The sequence below is a fragment of the Spea bombifrons genome, chromosome 5, assembly GCF_027358695.1.
Source record: "Spea bombifrons isolate aSpeBom1 chromosome 5, aSpeBom1.2.pri, whole genome shotgun sequence".
NCBI classification, from domain to species: Eukaryota; Metazoa; Chordata; class Amphibia; order Anura; family Pelobatidae; genus Spea; species Spea bombifrons.
Window position 1 is genome coordinate 52,371,659 of NC_071091.1, and position 14,468 is coordinate 52,386,126.

A 14,468-nucleotide genomic window follows, 5' to 3' on the forward strand; every position below is an offset into this window, starting at 1 on the left:
TCCTGGAAAATCTAGGTGGTTGACTCACTAAGCCCAAAATTATAAAAGACGCAAATTTCAAAAGGATTTGCAGCTGAACTTGTGGCTTCTCAGCCGCAGCTGACTTTTCAGAGAACGCTTTATTAGTTGTCTGAACTTGGACTTTGCAATGGGATCTGTTCACTAAATGGGGAGTTGGCAGGATTGTGGTAGTAACTCTTTGTCACTATGTATTACGGGGGTCCAACACTGGCAACTTTCTCCAACAAGATGGGCTGAGCAGGCCCTGTATAATGTATAATTTAATGTGTAAGAAGACTGAAGAAATCTTGTTGGTGTAACTATGAATTATCCAGGGCTAGCCAAGCTCATTCCACATGAGACAATTCCGTAGCGCTGGGTTCATGAATCCCCCATATCCAAGTCGCTCACAGTATCCCATGACTAAAACCCATTATGATATTTTTTCAGCTTGCAACCTGGCATTTATCTCCCTGCGGATAGCTCAGGCCAACCCAGGGCACCATATGTAGACTTGACAGAGCCCCAGTGCCCCTAGCTTTTAGATTTATGTATGCCCTAAAGTCACCCCCAAAATAAAATACAATAGTCATGTCAGCTACAATTAACAAAACAAAAGTTTCCTCATTTCTGTCTAAAATTCATTTGAAGAATATAAGCTCATCATTCATTGCCTATTGTGTAGTAGTAGGCAGCTGGCTGGGAGTATTGTGTAGTAGGTGGGAGGCTGAGAGTATTGTTTACAAGGCGGCTGGCTGGGAGTATTGTGTAGTAGTAGGCGGCTGGCTGGGAGTATTGTGTAGTAGTAGGCAGCTGGCTGGGAGTATTGTGTAGAAAGAGGCGGCTGGGAGTATTGTGTAGTAGGTGGCTGGCTGGGAGTATTGTGTAGTAGTTGGTGGCTGGCTGGGAGTATTGTGTAGGAGGCGGCTGGCTGGGAGTATTGTGTAGGAGGCGGCTGGCTGGGAGTATTGTGTAGTAGGTGGCTGGCTGGGAGTATTGTGTAGTAGTTGGTGGCTGGCTGGGAGTATTGTGTAGGAGGCGGCTGGCTGGGAGTATTGTGTACTAGGCAGCTGGATGGGAGTATTGTGTAGTAGTAGGCGGCTGGCTGGGAGTATTGTGTAGAAGGAGGCGGCTGGCTGGGAGTATTGTGTAGAAGGAGGCGGCTGGCTGGGAGTATTGTGTAGTAGTAGGCGGCTGGCTGGGAGTATTGTGTAGTAGGTGGCTGGCTGGGAGTATTGTGTAGTAGTTGGTGGCTGGCTGGGAGTATTGTGTAGGAGGCGGCTGGCTGGGAGTATTGCCTGCACAGTGATAGCGAGCAGGGAGTTTCCATGCTTAAGCTATTCTAGTAAATCATATGCCTTCAACTGGTAAATTATTCGGAAAAGGGGGAATCTCCACTCTGCTTCCCATAATAAAGACAAGTCCGGACACACTTCGTAGATCAGTGCCCGTCTCTCTCTAACCATTTTCTCATAAATGCTCTTACATTGCTTTTTCAATTAACCCTTCCGACTACAACTCTAATCAGCCTCAGGCAAGAGAAACCAGCTGAGGGCAAAATCAAACACTACTGTTATCATTCTCAGTAACAGCAACAGACAAAATAAGCTGCAGTGGACTGTGACTCCTATGATCCTCAGTCAGCCGGCAACCGTATTCTGAACGTAAACACTGTGATCAGTAGAGAAGCGGGCGATACAAATCTCTGTATCTAGTGACTAGAGTAGCGCTTACCTGGCCGGCGCACAGCACCGCTGCTCTGAGAAGAAGCGCCCCAATAATCCAGAGCCCCGCGAAGGGGACTATTTTCCCCATTGTGGGGCCCCCTCTGGTCCCTCCGCCAGGGGCTGTTCACACTGCTCCCCCACAGCCGTATCACCGTACCCTCCGCGCTATATCAGCGGCTCTTCATCCTCGCCACTAGCCCTGGCTGTGTTCCTGCTGGTGTGCCCGGTGATTGTGTGTTCCTGCTGGTGTGCCCGGTGATTGTGTGTTCCTGCTGGTGTGCCCGGTGATTGTGGGTTCCTGCTGGTGTGCCCGGTGATTGTGGGTTCCTGCTGGTGTTCCCGGTTATTGTGTTGTTTGCAGCGCTTTTTTCTGCCCCGTCCGGGGTGGACTCTCCAGCTGTACTCAGTACGAGAGCCCTCGGCCGGCACTGCAGCCCGTCACCGCAGCGCAGCTCCAGCTGACAGAAGGAGGGTTCTGCTAGGTTTCGATTTTACGGAATCTTTTACTATTTAGCACGTGAAAACTTCCACTGTGTAATTATCTCGGCGTGACAGTGTCCCAACTTCACACAAGCGTGGATCTACTTCCCGGTCCATTGCCACCCACTCAGCCAGCACTCTAGATCGTCTGCTCAGGGGATGGCAGCAGTGCTATTTAATGAAAACATTTATTATTATAAAATGAAAGCCCTACTTGACAGGAAAACCAAAATGTATATTATTTGTATGGTTACACTGCGCGGTTCAACTCTTATTCACCTTTTTCCTGTTCCTTTTTTTCTGAGTTGTGGCAAGAAACCTGCAGTCTTTGATGTCCACCCTTGGCCGTGAAAGGGTTAAATGTTCACGTTGACGCACTAAATAGTTACAACCAAAATCCAGCATATCATCACATTGTACCCCTTAATTACCAGATGACGGGTTCCAAGTATATTAAATGATGACTGAAATGGACAGTAGAATTAAAAAAAAACCATCGATTTGTGTGCCCAGAAGAAACGGTTGGTCGATTAAAATGGCAGGACTGATCGCGAAACACAGGAGTGCGCAGTATTGCGGCCTTTGTCACCAATTACCCCTTTTATTAGAGAGGGCTCAGGGATGGCTGCTATACTGCGGGGTGTTGTAAATGTGCATCTGGGGGTACAGTTGACATTACCCCCTGCATTTGTGATATAATTATGTCACTGCTGATATCTTTCTTTTGTCATCACTATGTCATTGGTGATGCCATGTCTGATGCAAAAGCACATAGCGGGGCAAACTTATTTTTAAAGAACTTGTATTTTCCGGAGACAAGGTTTGGCATTGAATAAATGCTAGTTTGTGTACCCATCATTGAAATGGTGTTGCCAAAAATGTTTATTTTTTCCCTTCATTCTCACTCCCAATCTTTTCTCCCTCACTCTCATTCATTCCTCTTCCTCCTTTTCATCTCTCTTCATCTCTTGCTTATCTCCCTTCTCTCATTTACTCTTCCTCCTCAACTAACCTATAATCCCATTACTTACTCTCACATCATCTTTCCTCTCCTACCTCCGTATAACTTACGTACCTTCTCCTCTCCTATACGCTTCTCACCTACCATCTCCTCAGTTCTGACTCACCTTTCCTCATCCACCTAGGGTTAGTGGCACTTGTTTGCAGTATTTCTTTGGCACCCCCCTGGTAACCCATACACTCACTCTCTAACACTATCCATTAAGACACACACACACTCCACAACCATACAGTTGACCTGCTCACACACACACACTAATACCGTACACTAGAACACATAGTCTCTCCCTCCCATCCTGCTTAGCTCTTTTAGAGCCTATCTTCACTGCAACTCTGAGGTTTGAAGCCACATTAAATAATAATGTAGAGAAAGGGTATACCTGTCACTTGAAGATGTGATGAAACCAAGCAAAGTCAACCTGAAAGGATAGCATGCCTAAATTTTATTTTGGCACTTACTGCATGAACTGAATTATTAAACTACTTTACCTTATATTCCAATGATACATTCATTGTAACTAAAGCATATGGACCAGGGAGGATGTAATTATATGTGACACCACAAGGTCAACAAGATCTTCAACAACATGTTTGCACAAGCCTCCAGACCAGCAAGGAGGAAATGGACTTTCACACTTTAGCTTCACGTTTTTTATGTAACATGTATTCTTATGGTAGGTTCTCTTAAAATGTATTTCCTGCATAACGCATTGAACATTGTTTTTAAAATGTTTTATAGGAGACAAGTGGAGTTTGAATGATACCTTTATTCAGTGGTGGGATTCAATTTTTTTAGTAACCCCTTCCGAGATTTCGTACTAAAAAATAAAAACCTCACACACAGACTCAGGCAGTCTCTCTCTCACACACACACAGACTCAGGCAGTCTCTCACACACAGACTCAGGCAGTCTCTAGTACACTAACATAGGCAATCTCTCTCACATACACACAGACTCAGGCAGTCTCTCACACACACACACAGACTCAGGCAGTCTCTCGTACACTTACACAGGCAGTCTCTCTCACATACACACAGACTCAGGCAGTCTCACCAGGGCCGGCCGTAGACTTAACGCCGCTTGGGGCGAAGTTTAAAAATGCGGCGGCATTTTAAACTTCGCCGACGCCATAATCTACGATCCCCCCCCCCGGTACTTACCTTTAAACAGTTCTGCGGCGAGTCTCCCTGCTCTGCCACGGTGCCGGCTTGTAATGCTGAGCGCCGGAAATTGACGTCACTTCCGGCGCTCTGCATTACAAGCAGGCACCGGGACCGAACAGGGAGACTCGCCGCAGAGGAGAGAGAGAGAGGGGGGCCGAGCGGGTAAGCGAAAACCACTCGGTGCCCCTCTCTCCTCCGCTTCAAAAAAAAAAAAAAAAAAAAAAAAGCGCTTGGGGCGGCAAAGTGCCGCCCCTTCTAAAGTGCCGCCTGGGCAATTGCCCCAGTCTGCCCCATTATAGGGCCGGCCCTGAGTCTCACACACACACAGACTCAGGCAGTCACACACACACAGACTCGGGCAGTCTCTCACACACGCACAGACTCGGGCAGTCTCACACACAGAGACTCAGGCAGTCTCTCTCACACATGCACACAGAGACTCAGGCAGTCTCGCACACAGAGATTCAGACAGTCTCTCTCGCACACAAAGACTCAGACAGTCACACATAAATAAGTAAAATCTACTGTAAAAATGCACTTTGAACAATTTCAAGCTGTTTAGCAAATATATATAAATGAAAAGCAGTTAATTAAAGTGTTCAATAGAAGTCTGGAAAAGTATGCACTGGCGCTAGATAATTGATTGTGAATTGTAACTTGTTTATGTGACAAATGCTATTAATAAAACAAAGAGCCACTAAACATTTTTGTAAATCTACTTCTTGAAAACAAGGTGAAAACTGCAAGAAACTATTTGACTCAAATTGGTATATGCCATTTTCACCTTTTTTTCAAAAAGTATTTTTTTTTTACAAATCTATGATGCCTCCTTTGATGTTTTATCAATTGCATTTGTCACATTAAAAAAATCTCAAGCATCTAAAAAGCACCAGTGCATACTTTTAATTACCATTAATCCCATTAATTAACTCTGTCCCCAGTTTCCCATAGGCAACTTTGTCACTAAATAGCTTCCCATAGTCCCATGTTTAGTGACAAAGATGCCTATAGGAAACTGGGGACAGAATGTGCCTTTGCCCCCAATTTCCCATAGACATCTTTGTCACTAAACATGGGACTATGGAAAGGTATTTAGTGACACAGATGCCTATAGGAAATTCGGGACAGAGTTTGCCTTTGCCCCAGTCTCCCATTGCCATCTTTGTTCCATCCCCCCACTGCCAAGCATGCCCCCAGTTACTTCAATTTACCTGACCGAAGACCCACGATGTGCACTCTGTTGGATTCCCGCTGTCAAACATTCGCTGCTGCTGCTGGCGGCTCCACCCATCCTCCTCACTGAACGGGGCTGGCACTGCCCACAAAGGTCATTGAGCAGCGCTGGTGCTGCCCACGAAAGTTATTGAGTGGCGCCGGCTGACTCACTTCTATTTCAAATCGACAGGGGTGGCATTTTAAGAAGCCATCCCCTGTTGATCCGAAATAGAATTGAGTCAGATGGCCAGCGCAACTCAGTGACCTTCGTGGGCGGTGACAGCCCCGTTTAGTGAGGAGGGTAGGTGGAGCCGCCGGCGGCAGCGGGGTTGTCTGCATTGCACAGATGTCCGCTGCTGCCGGAAAGGAGGATCCAAGTCCCCTGCAGCGCCACGGGGATCTGGATCCTAAACACAATTATAGGCTGCACAACCACTTTAAGTGTGGGGGGAATTGCGGCCTATAATAGGGTAATTAAGAAACGGTTCGCGCGAACCGATCATTTTTTAAGAATCCCACCACTGCCTTTATTGGCTGAGTAAATATAGATTGCAAGCTTTCAAGACCTCTCGGGTCACTTCATCAGGCATGTTATACAACAAAGAGAAAGACTTCTCTTTAAGTATCAGTCAAATAACATGGTTAAGAATGGGAAGCAGATAACATCAACATGTCTAAGGCAAGGTTCTTTGATCAGTCAATAGTGTTAAAATCAGAGGTGGATTGGAGTCATAAAAGGAGGTGTCAGGAGGTATTCACAACTCTAATGGGGTCAGGTTGTGTGCCTGTCTGGTTGGTTTATCTACAAAGTGATAATGGGATACAAATTCCCTATCCCGGTTGAGGCCAGCATTTAAAGAGTTAAATGTGAGTATTAATTTAACCTCCCATATTTTTCTCTCCCTCTGAGTTTTGAACAGTCCCATTAATACAGCCAGTCTGATGTTTCTGATACTGTGTCCATTTTGGCAAAAATGTTCTGCCACTGGTGTCTCTGCTCTCTTGTTGTTGATGTGGAATCTGTGTGAATTAAACCTTTTATGCCATGGCTGGCCTGTTTCACCCACATAGAGGGCTGTTGGACACTTTGCACACATAAGTGTTTTATGGCAGCTTATATACGTGGAACTTGGACCGTCACATGTTAAAACCGATATCCTTAACGTCCAAATAAAATAAGCCGATCACACCTCTGGAAATCCCCAGTGCCATTCATGAATGAACTTATTAGATGTCTGCCTTTTTAAATGGCTCATGAATTATCATTATGATTTGCCAGGATACATAAACAAAATGCTTATAGGTTTTATGTCAGAAGCATGTATTGCTTTTTTAACAAAATAAAAATACACATTTAAATTAAAAGGAAATGAGACTGAAAGAACATTACACAACTGTCAGGCCCCTACTTGTTAGGCAGGGCCACCATCACAGAGCTACTAACAGGACCATGTATAGGGCCCAGGCAAACACAAGTGTCTGGCTCAACAGAGCTTTCATGCACCCCTCATTGTCTTTTGATAGCCCCTTCCTGGAGATTGGTGCATGAAGAGGCCCCAACATTACTGATGGCAGTCCTGCCTCCTGACCCCAGTTCACAGACCCTGCTTTCTGTCAGTGTCATGCATATGTGCATGTGACGCAACAAGAATTTTGCACCAATTGTGAACTATTTTTGTGTATTCATACACCACTCGTTCAATGAGCTGCTATGTTATATTGTTTGTCTATGCCTTTGGGTTTAGTTCTCAGGTTCCAGCACACATGGGAATCAACCTTTGGGGGAAAAGGGGTTTGCCATAGCTGCAGAGACGGGCTTTAGTGAGAAGGTAGGTGTTATTTGCTTTGTTATCCCTGCTACCAACTACACAATAACCCTACCGATCTCATGGAAATTAGTGGAACATGACCATTCTTATACCCATTGTTTAACTGGCTCCGGAGGTATGTGCTTATTGTAGGCATTGCTTAAAACTCCTGGGGTATAGAATTTGGAAGAGTGATTGGCACTGCACATATACAAGAAAAATAAATGACAGAACTACTAGGGTTTATTTGCTTAACATATTAGAGAATCCAATTAATGCGTTGCTTTAGTGGAAGAGCAAATTTAAAGCCCCTTTGAAAAAGTCCAGATCTAAAAAAAACCCCATGGGGCACCTGCATACCTGGGAACTGACCCGGAGATTGCCGGGTGAGCGCTGCTCCTCCGGTTCTCCAGGCCAATACCCAAATTCTCCGGGTTGCGGGAGCGGGGCCCTGACACGCCCTGCTCCCTGCCCATTTTTCCTTTACATGGGGGTGTTTCCCCCCCCGACGTCAGCGGGAACGCTCACCGACATCAGTGGGACCGCCCCCAATGTCAGCAGGAACTCACCTGATGTCAGCGGGACCGCCTGCCGACGTCAGTGTGCAGTCCTAGCGGCGTCCCGCAAAGGAAGGCTCCGGGGTAGCAGGAGCCGAGAAGTTACCAGGTATGGGCACCAGGCCTGGCATATTCACCAACAAAATGTCAATTCTTAGATACTTGATTGCATTTACACAAACAATTATCCATCAACTCATTCTCCTTTGGCATAAAATCTATTTTATTATTTCAGATGTTAGATTCCATATAAACATGACACCACAGCAGCTGTTAATCTGTGTCATATTTCAGCAGTACACTGTACAAACTCCTTGGGGATCATGTCTTAACAGTGGACCAAGGAGGTTCAAGAAATCATTTATTAACTCATTGTCATTATTGACATGGGAAGCTTCGGATTACACCGATGTATACACTTTAATTTACGAGCTTGTTTTCCTTAATATAAAGAACGCCTAAAAGTTGTGAAATATACAGGAGACAAGGAACACCTGGAGTATGAAATGGTTTCTTGAGATAGTATGCTGGACTAAGAAAACAACAGATCAGGTGTTCAACATTGTCAATATTCTGATTTATTCCCAGGCTACCAGGTGTCCTGAACAGTGGCTCAGTTTCGCACGGTCCTCTTTAACTAATGAAGTGGTTAGTTGAGTATGCGTTGGCTACATGCACTTCTCATGTAACAGACTTAATAGCTATCCAGATCAAAACTTTGCATGTAAGGTCCCAAAGAGACAATGAAAGTAAAACAAAAGCCAATGCTGACCTATCTCTTCTACTTTCTTTTGCTGAAGATATGCTCTGGGCTACATGAAACTCAAGGCTTATTCAGGATTCAAAGTACTTATATAACGTTAATAAACAAATGGATACCCCCATGTCAGGTGCCCAAGAAAGAGTACTTTTGTTGAGGGTGAAGGTGTGATTGGAAGCATTGCAATGGGCAGAACCATGAATTTAACTTACTACCTGGCAACACATTGAAGCAGAACACTTGGATATGACATCATATCTAAGCGCACAGGTTTAGTCCCTCATTAGGAGGCGTGGTGAGGGCTGTGGTCTGTGTTACAAAAGCACAGACGTCAATGTTACAGCTGGTTGGGCTGGTCAGGAGGGATCTTGTAATCTCCCCAATCATCCCATGCTCCCTACTTGCCACAAAAGCGCAATGGAGCAGCACAGTGGGACAACATCCGGACCGTTGGGTGTTATGTAAACCTGCAAAAGTGCAGCAATTTACTAACAACAATAGCTCAAATAAATACCAATTGATACATACCTATAGCCTTCAAAGTGTTGGCAATGTATCCAAATTACTAAGTATGAAAATCTTTCACGTGAACTAACACAAAGATCAGGCACATTGGGAAACCCCCTAATACTGGCTTGAGGTGATTCTCATAGGGAAATCCTATTTTAAAATGTAACATTTGTCAAGAATTACATTTCATGCGATTCCCCCATTCCAATAGGGTGCGGTCAGGATTTGTAGTGCTCCATATTACATTTGTATTTAGATTATGAATAAGGGTATATATGAGACTATGATAACAGCACAAAAGGTTTGCCATATACCATGGGAAGGTATCCATACATAAATGTACATGATATCAGAATTTGAAACGTTATTATTTATTGATTTATAAAATACTATCATATTCAACAGCACCGTGCAATGGGTAAACAGGGCATAACATAACAAGTAGGGCCCTGCTCACACGAGCTTACAATCTAGAATGAATTGAAAACACACAAACTGACACAAGGCTTGGCAATGCTATGTAGAAGATAGAAGACAGACACATTAGCCAATTGTCTTAGTTTTTAGGGTGCCAGGAAGGAATATGTTCATCTAAAATCTTTTTAACATCATACAAAACTACGAGCCAGATGTAAAAATCTAAGAGCTATGGTTACCTAGTAGTTACAGCATAAAATGCTCGAGACAGAGTGCGTATGAGAATGAATATGTATGTATACTTGTGCAGGTGTTTGTGTGTGTGCACAAGCCGATTTGGGGCAAAGATGGCACAGGCAGGGTGTTTGGTGGCAAAGATGGCACAGAGAAACTGAGGCCGCTAACAAGCTGTCTGGGGCAATGATGGCACAGGCAAGCTGTCTGGGGGCAAAGATGGCACTGATAATCTGGGGACAAATGTGGCACCGTGGGACATGTTGCTTGTGGAAACTCTCTAGGTTTTCTTGCATCTCTAGGTGATGGCTGTAAATCTCTGTCATTCACTGCAGCAGTGTTTAGGCATGCGCACTCCGCATCATATTCCCCTCCCACCCCTATAAAAATGTAATATCCTTGACCCTCATGCCGATAACCCGGCCCCTACAAAGCCACTCCCCCATAGAGGGAGGGCTCAGAGTAGCCAGAGCCTCAAAGTTCCCAGTTATGCCCATAAGTCGCCCCGATGCTTTAGTGCTATCGACCGCATACGAGCAATAGTCACAGTGCCTGGGTAATTGTATGCTGGATGAGAATCCTCAGTGGGGTCACGTAATGTAACATCACAAGTCAGCACTAAAAAAAAAAACTGTCCCCATGTTTGGTGACTTTGTATGTAATTTATGATATATGATATAAAAGTATTTAAGAAAGGATTAAATAAAACTTTGGCAAATTGTTGGAATAGTGTTTTATCTATCCAGGGTGATAAACAACACTCAGGCATCTTGTGTAGACTGCCTGCTATGTTCATTTACATACTCAATGTATTTGACATGCTTACCTATAATTGAAGTACAAATCGAGTAAGGGATGGACACACATTTATTGAAAATTCATAAGCAACCAGCTTGACGGATGATGGACAGAAGGACACCCTTGGTGACAATCAAGCTGTGGAAGGGTCCTCAAATACCCACTACCCTGACCATAACATTATTTTATGCAGACCTACAGAGATCTCAACAAGAGACAAAATATTGGTCTAATAACACAACCAATATTCATTCTGATTTGCTAATAATCAATAATTGTACATAATTGTCCTAAACAGAACATTTGATACATTATTTCCAGGGCTCTAAGTCTACTCCTCCACCAGCTATGTGCCTTTAGTAGCCTGGGCAAGGTAGCCTAGGACCAACCCTGTTAACTCCCCGTTTGGTAAGCAAGTATACAGAACCAGTTTTCTGAGCTACACTAAAATTTATGGAAACATAGGCGGTTTACTTACAGAGCTGCATTCAGACTGTCAAAACGACAAGATAATCAAGATAAGTAACTGTTAAATAACTGGCTGGAAATTCCCTATCAGGATTAAGCGACCCACTGTTTACCGAAAGAAAGCTATAGCCTTTTGTTTATTTTGCGAGCTCTTGCACAAAAAGGATTTGAGATGAAAACCAGAGTAAGGTATATTTGCCAATGTTTGGTTAGCAACATAACTATTTCTCTACCGACTTTTCAATGGCGTTTTGATCAACACGCAAAAAGGGGCAATGCTGTATTCATATACTGCCCAATGTTTCAAAATGTCGAAATCAGGGAGGGGGGATAAATTTAGGGATTGCGGCAGGAGGTGGCGAGGAGTGGGGCCAGTTCCAGAAGCAGCCCTAGCTACTTTGCAAGGTGGGAACTACAAGATAGGTTGGTACTGCAACAACACACAGCTCCCTTGGTCACTTAAAGGCAGATCAATTGGTTCAGATGATGCCCACTTTCTGAAAACAATGAGACAGTGGGGCAGCTATCTGCAACTGTCCCATAAACACCAGAACTGTTGGTAGGTATGTATTCATGTTGTACCACAGCCTACAGGATATGGCTTTATATAGGCAAACTCCACCTCAAAAGGGCTCGTGGCACAAGGTACAACATACTAGGGAGGCGGCGCTGTCTTGTGTAAATAGGCCAGTTTAAATGGTCCATTAAGTAGTGACGTGCAATGGACCTTGTTAGCTAAGAAGCTAGCCTAGGCCAGTATACTCTATTGCATCTCATTAACAATGAGAGTTAAGGAAAGAGAAACTGTGAAAGACCCCAACAGGGTGACTAAGGGGAAATGGTCAAATGGGCCATAACATTCATTGTTTTTTTCTGTTCTTTGTCACATTGAGTTTTTCTTACCATTGAGTTTTTATTTCTTGTTAAATCAATTTTTACATTCAAAATTAAAACAGCTGACTGGTTGATGTTTAAATGATGGCAGCTGAGCTGTGTCCATTGATCGTTGTTCTATTAGACAGAATTTATTCAAACACAAAAACATTTAAAATTGTAGACAATTTGTTAGACATGAGAAAATATGCAAACATTGGTATTGTTCAACCGAGACTGCAGTGGAAGCAAACAATATGGGCTATTTTCAGTGCAAAGAAGGTCAATTAAAGTTTCTAGAGAAGTGGCAGGGGATTGTAAAAACAGAACACTACCACAAATAAAATAAAAGCAGAGTCTGGGACAGGACGGTAGGGAAGCAGATAAAAGCAAAGTGTGGCAGGTTACACGGATATACAGATGTGCCAAGCCCCAAGAAGAAGAGAAAATGGCATTGTCAGCGAAAAAAAGGTATGCGAGGGTAGGTAGCTTAGAGGAAGCAGAGAAAATGCAGCACTTATCTGTATTTCTGTTTAGAATGGAGAACCCAAAGTATAAAAATGCGAGAAAAGCGAATAACATAAACTAGCAATTTTAACTAGGAATAACGCAAAAAAAAAAAACAACAACAGGTGGGATTTAGAGATGTGCTGTATGCCTTATTAAATTGTAAACATGAGATAAATATCATTACAACAATTCACCATGGAATATTTTGTTGAAGCAATTTCACATTGTACAGCGGTTTTTATTTGGAAATCTTAGATTAGTTATAGAATGACTATTTCCCCTTTTTGAAAAAACTAAAGCATGCGGACTCACCTCTGGTTTTGTATTGCAGATATGAAACTATTGGTTTTTACTAGGCAAGCTTTCACAATCCTGGGAACACAAGTGTGATGATCAGAACTACAATAAGGGCTTCCTCATTACTTATTAGCACTAGTTAAATGTAATTGACCTACTTGGCTATCTATATTTCCCAGCTCAAGTTATACACATTTTCATACCCACAACATTTCAGGTGTACAAATCTGAAACACCTGTATTGAGGGGTATGATAAACAGCAGGGGGGGGTGCAGGACAGCAACCCCCCTCATTATCAGAATAGCCACCTTGCCACATTATAGTCTTGAGGAAGCCATGTGGGTGCTTCAATGGTTGTCAGTGCTATATCACGGACCACCACTGATCTATCACATGGACTGGTCAGGGGAGATCAGAGGATCTCCAACCAACCCATGCGTCCCCTGCCGGCAAAAGCAGGACAGTGACTGAAAATTGGGAGTGTTGAGAGAGGTATGTGTTATTCATTGAGTATGTTCTCTGTCTGTACCTCCACATGCCTTTTTCATTCTGTTTCCTGACCAATCTATCTTTCCATAAGGCATAGGAGTGGTATCTATAAATTAAGTTATTTTATTAAAAACATTATTTTAATGAAGGAAAACCAATATCTGTGGCAGAAGGTGGCACAACTACCCTTATCTAATTCCTTATCTTATCTTTTCAAAGGCCACCAGATGCAACATATACAAACTATCTCAGGGATCAATGTAATAGTCTGCATGACACTATGGTAAACAAGCCATAGAGATGTGATGGGATAATGTGATCTGTTGATCTTACAACCTTTGAATAAATTGGTTTGAATACCGCCTCTCTGCCAAACTTCCCTTTTCGTCTAGTTTCTATTGAAGCATGAAATCCATCCATTGTTTTTAGTTACATGTTTTTCCAGCTAATTTATTTAAGGAACAGTCTGATTAAACAGTGGCAGATCATATCCACCAACTGGCATGATGATATTTGGAGTAGTGTATACAGGGGTCTTTAGTTTGAAGATCACACATCATTGGGCCAACATAGAAAGTGTTCTTAAGGGGTCTCTTACTAGTTCAGAATCAGTTCAAGAAGAGACTTTTGTGTTCCCAAAAGCTTATGCAACCCTACTTAATCTACTTGTTGCCCAAAAAAAGTTATCACCATTGACAAAAGACACCATATGGACCAATACGGCTAGGTCAGTTTTCCTTATTTAATATGCATTTTTGTTTAGGATGTGGTCTGGGACATGTGGCCCTTTTATATATAACAAATTAAATTTAATATAATTAAAACTAGAGACTGAACAAATTAGTTGCAACAGATGCGCTCCATGGGATGCTAGTGCCATTGCTTAAGGTAACAATTAGCGAGGCCACATATATAGTGCATTGAAAACACAGTTTCATCATTTTTTTATGTCTTTATTTGAACAGAACAAAAAAAAAATTCACTAGATTACTTATACAGCTCTTATGAAAAACAGTCCTCTATCATACAGCGCATGCTCAGAGATGAGCATATGTTAGGGAAAACAAGTTCAGGATAAATATATCGGGATAGATTCGCCGACAAACATGAATGTTTTCGGACTGGAATAGTCAGCACATG

The 14,468-nt window shown here is 43.1% G+C and overlaps 1 protein-coding gene across 1 annotated transcript in view; it reads right to left on the reverse strand.

The window, feature by feature from the left end:
* TNFRSF11A (TNF receptor superfamily member 11a) overlaps positions 1-2,164 on the reverse strand; it is a 33,159-nt gene extending 30,995 nt beyond the window's left edge. Inside the window, exon 1 of the mRNA XM_053467578.1 lies at positions 1,735-2,164. Coding sequence (XP_053323553.1) covers positions 1,735-1,815 — 81 coding nt within the window. The 5' untranslated portion in view covers positions 1,816-2,164. The remainder of the gene's footprint in view (positions 1-1,734) is intronic.
* Between the last annotated feature and the right edge of the window lie 12,304 nt (positions 2,165-14,468).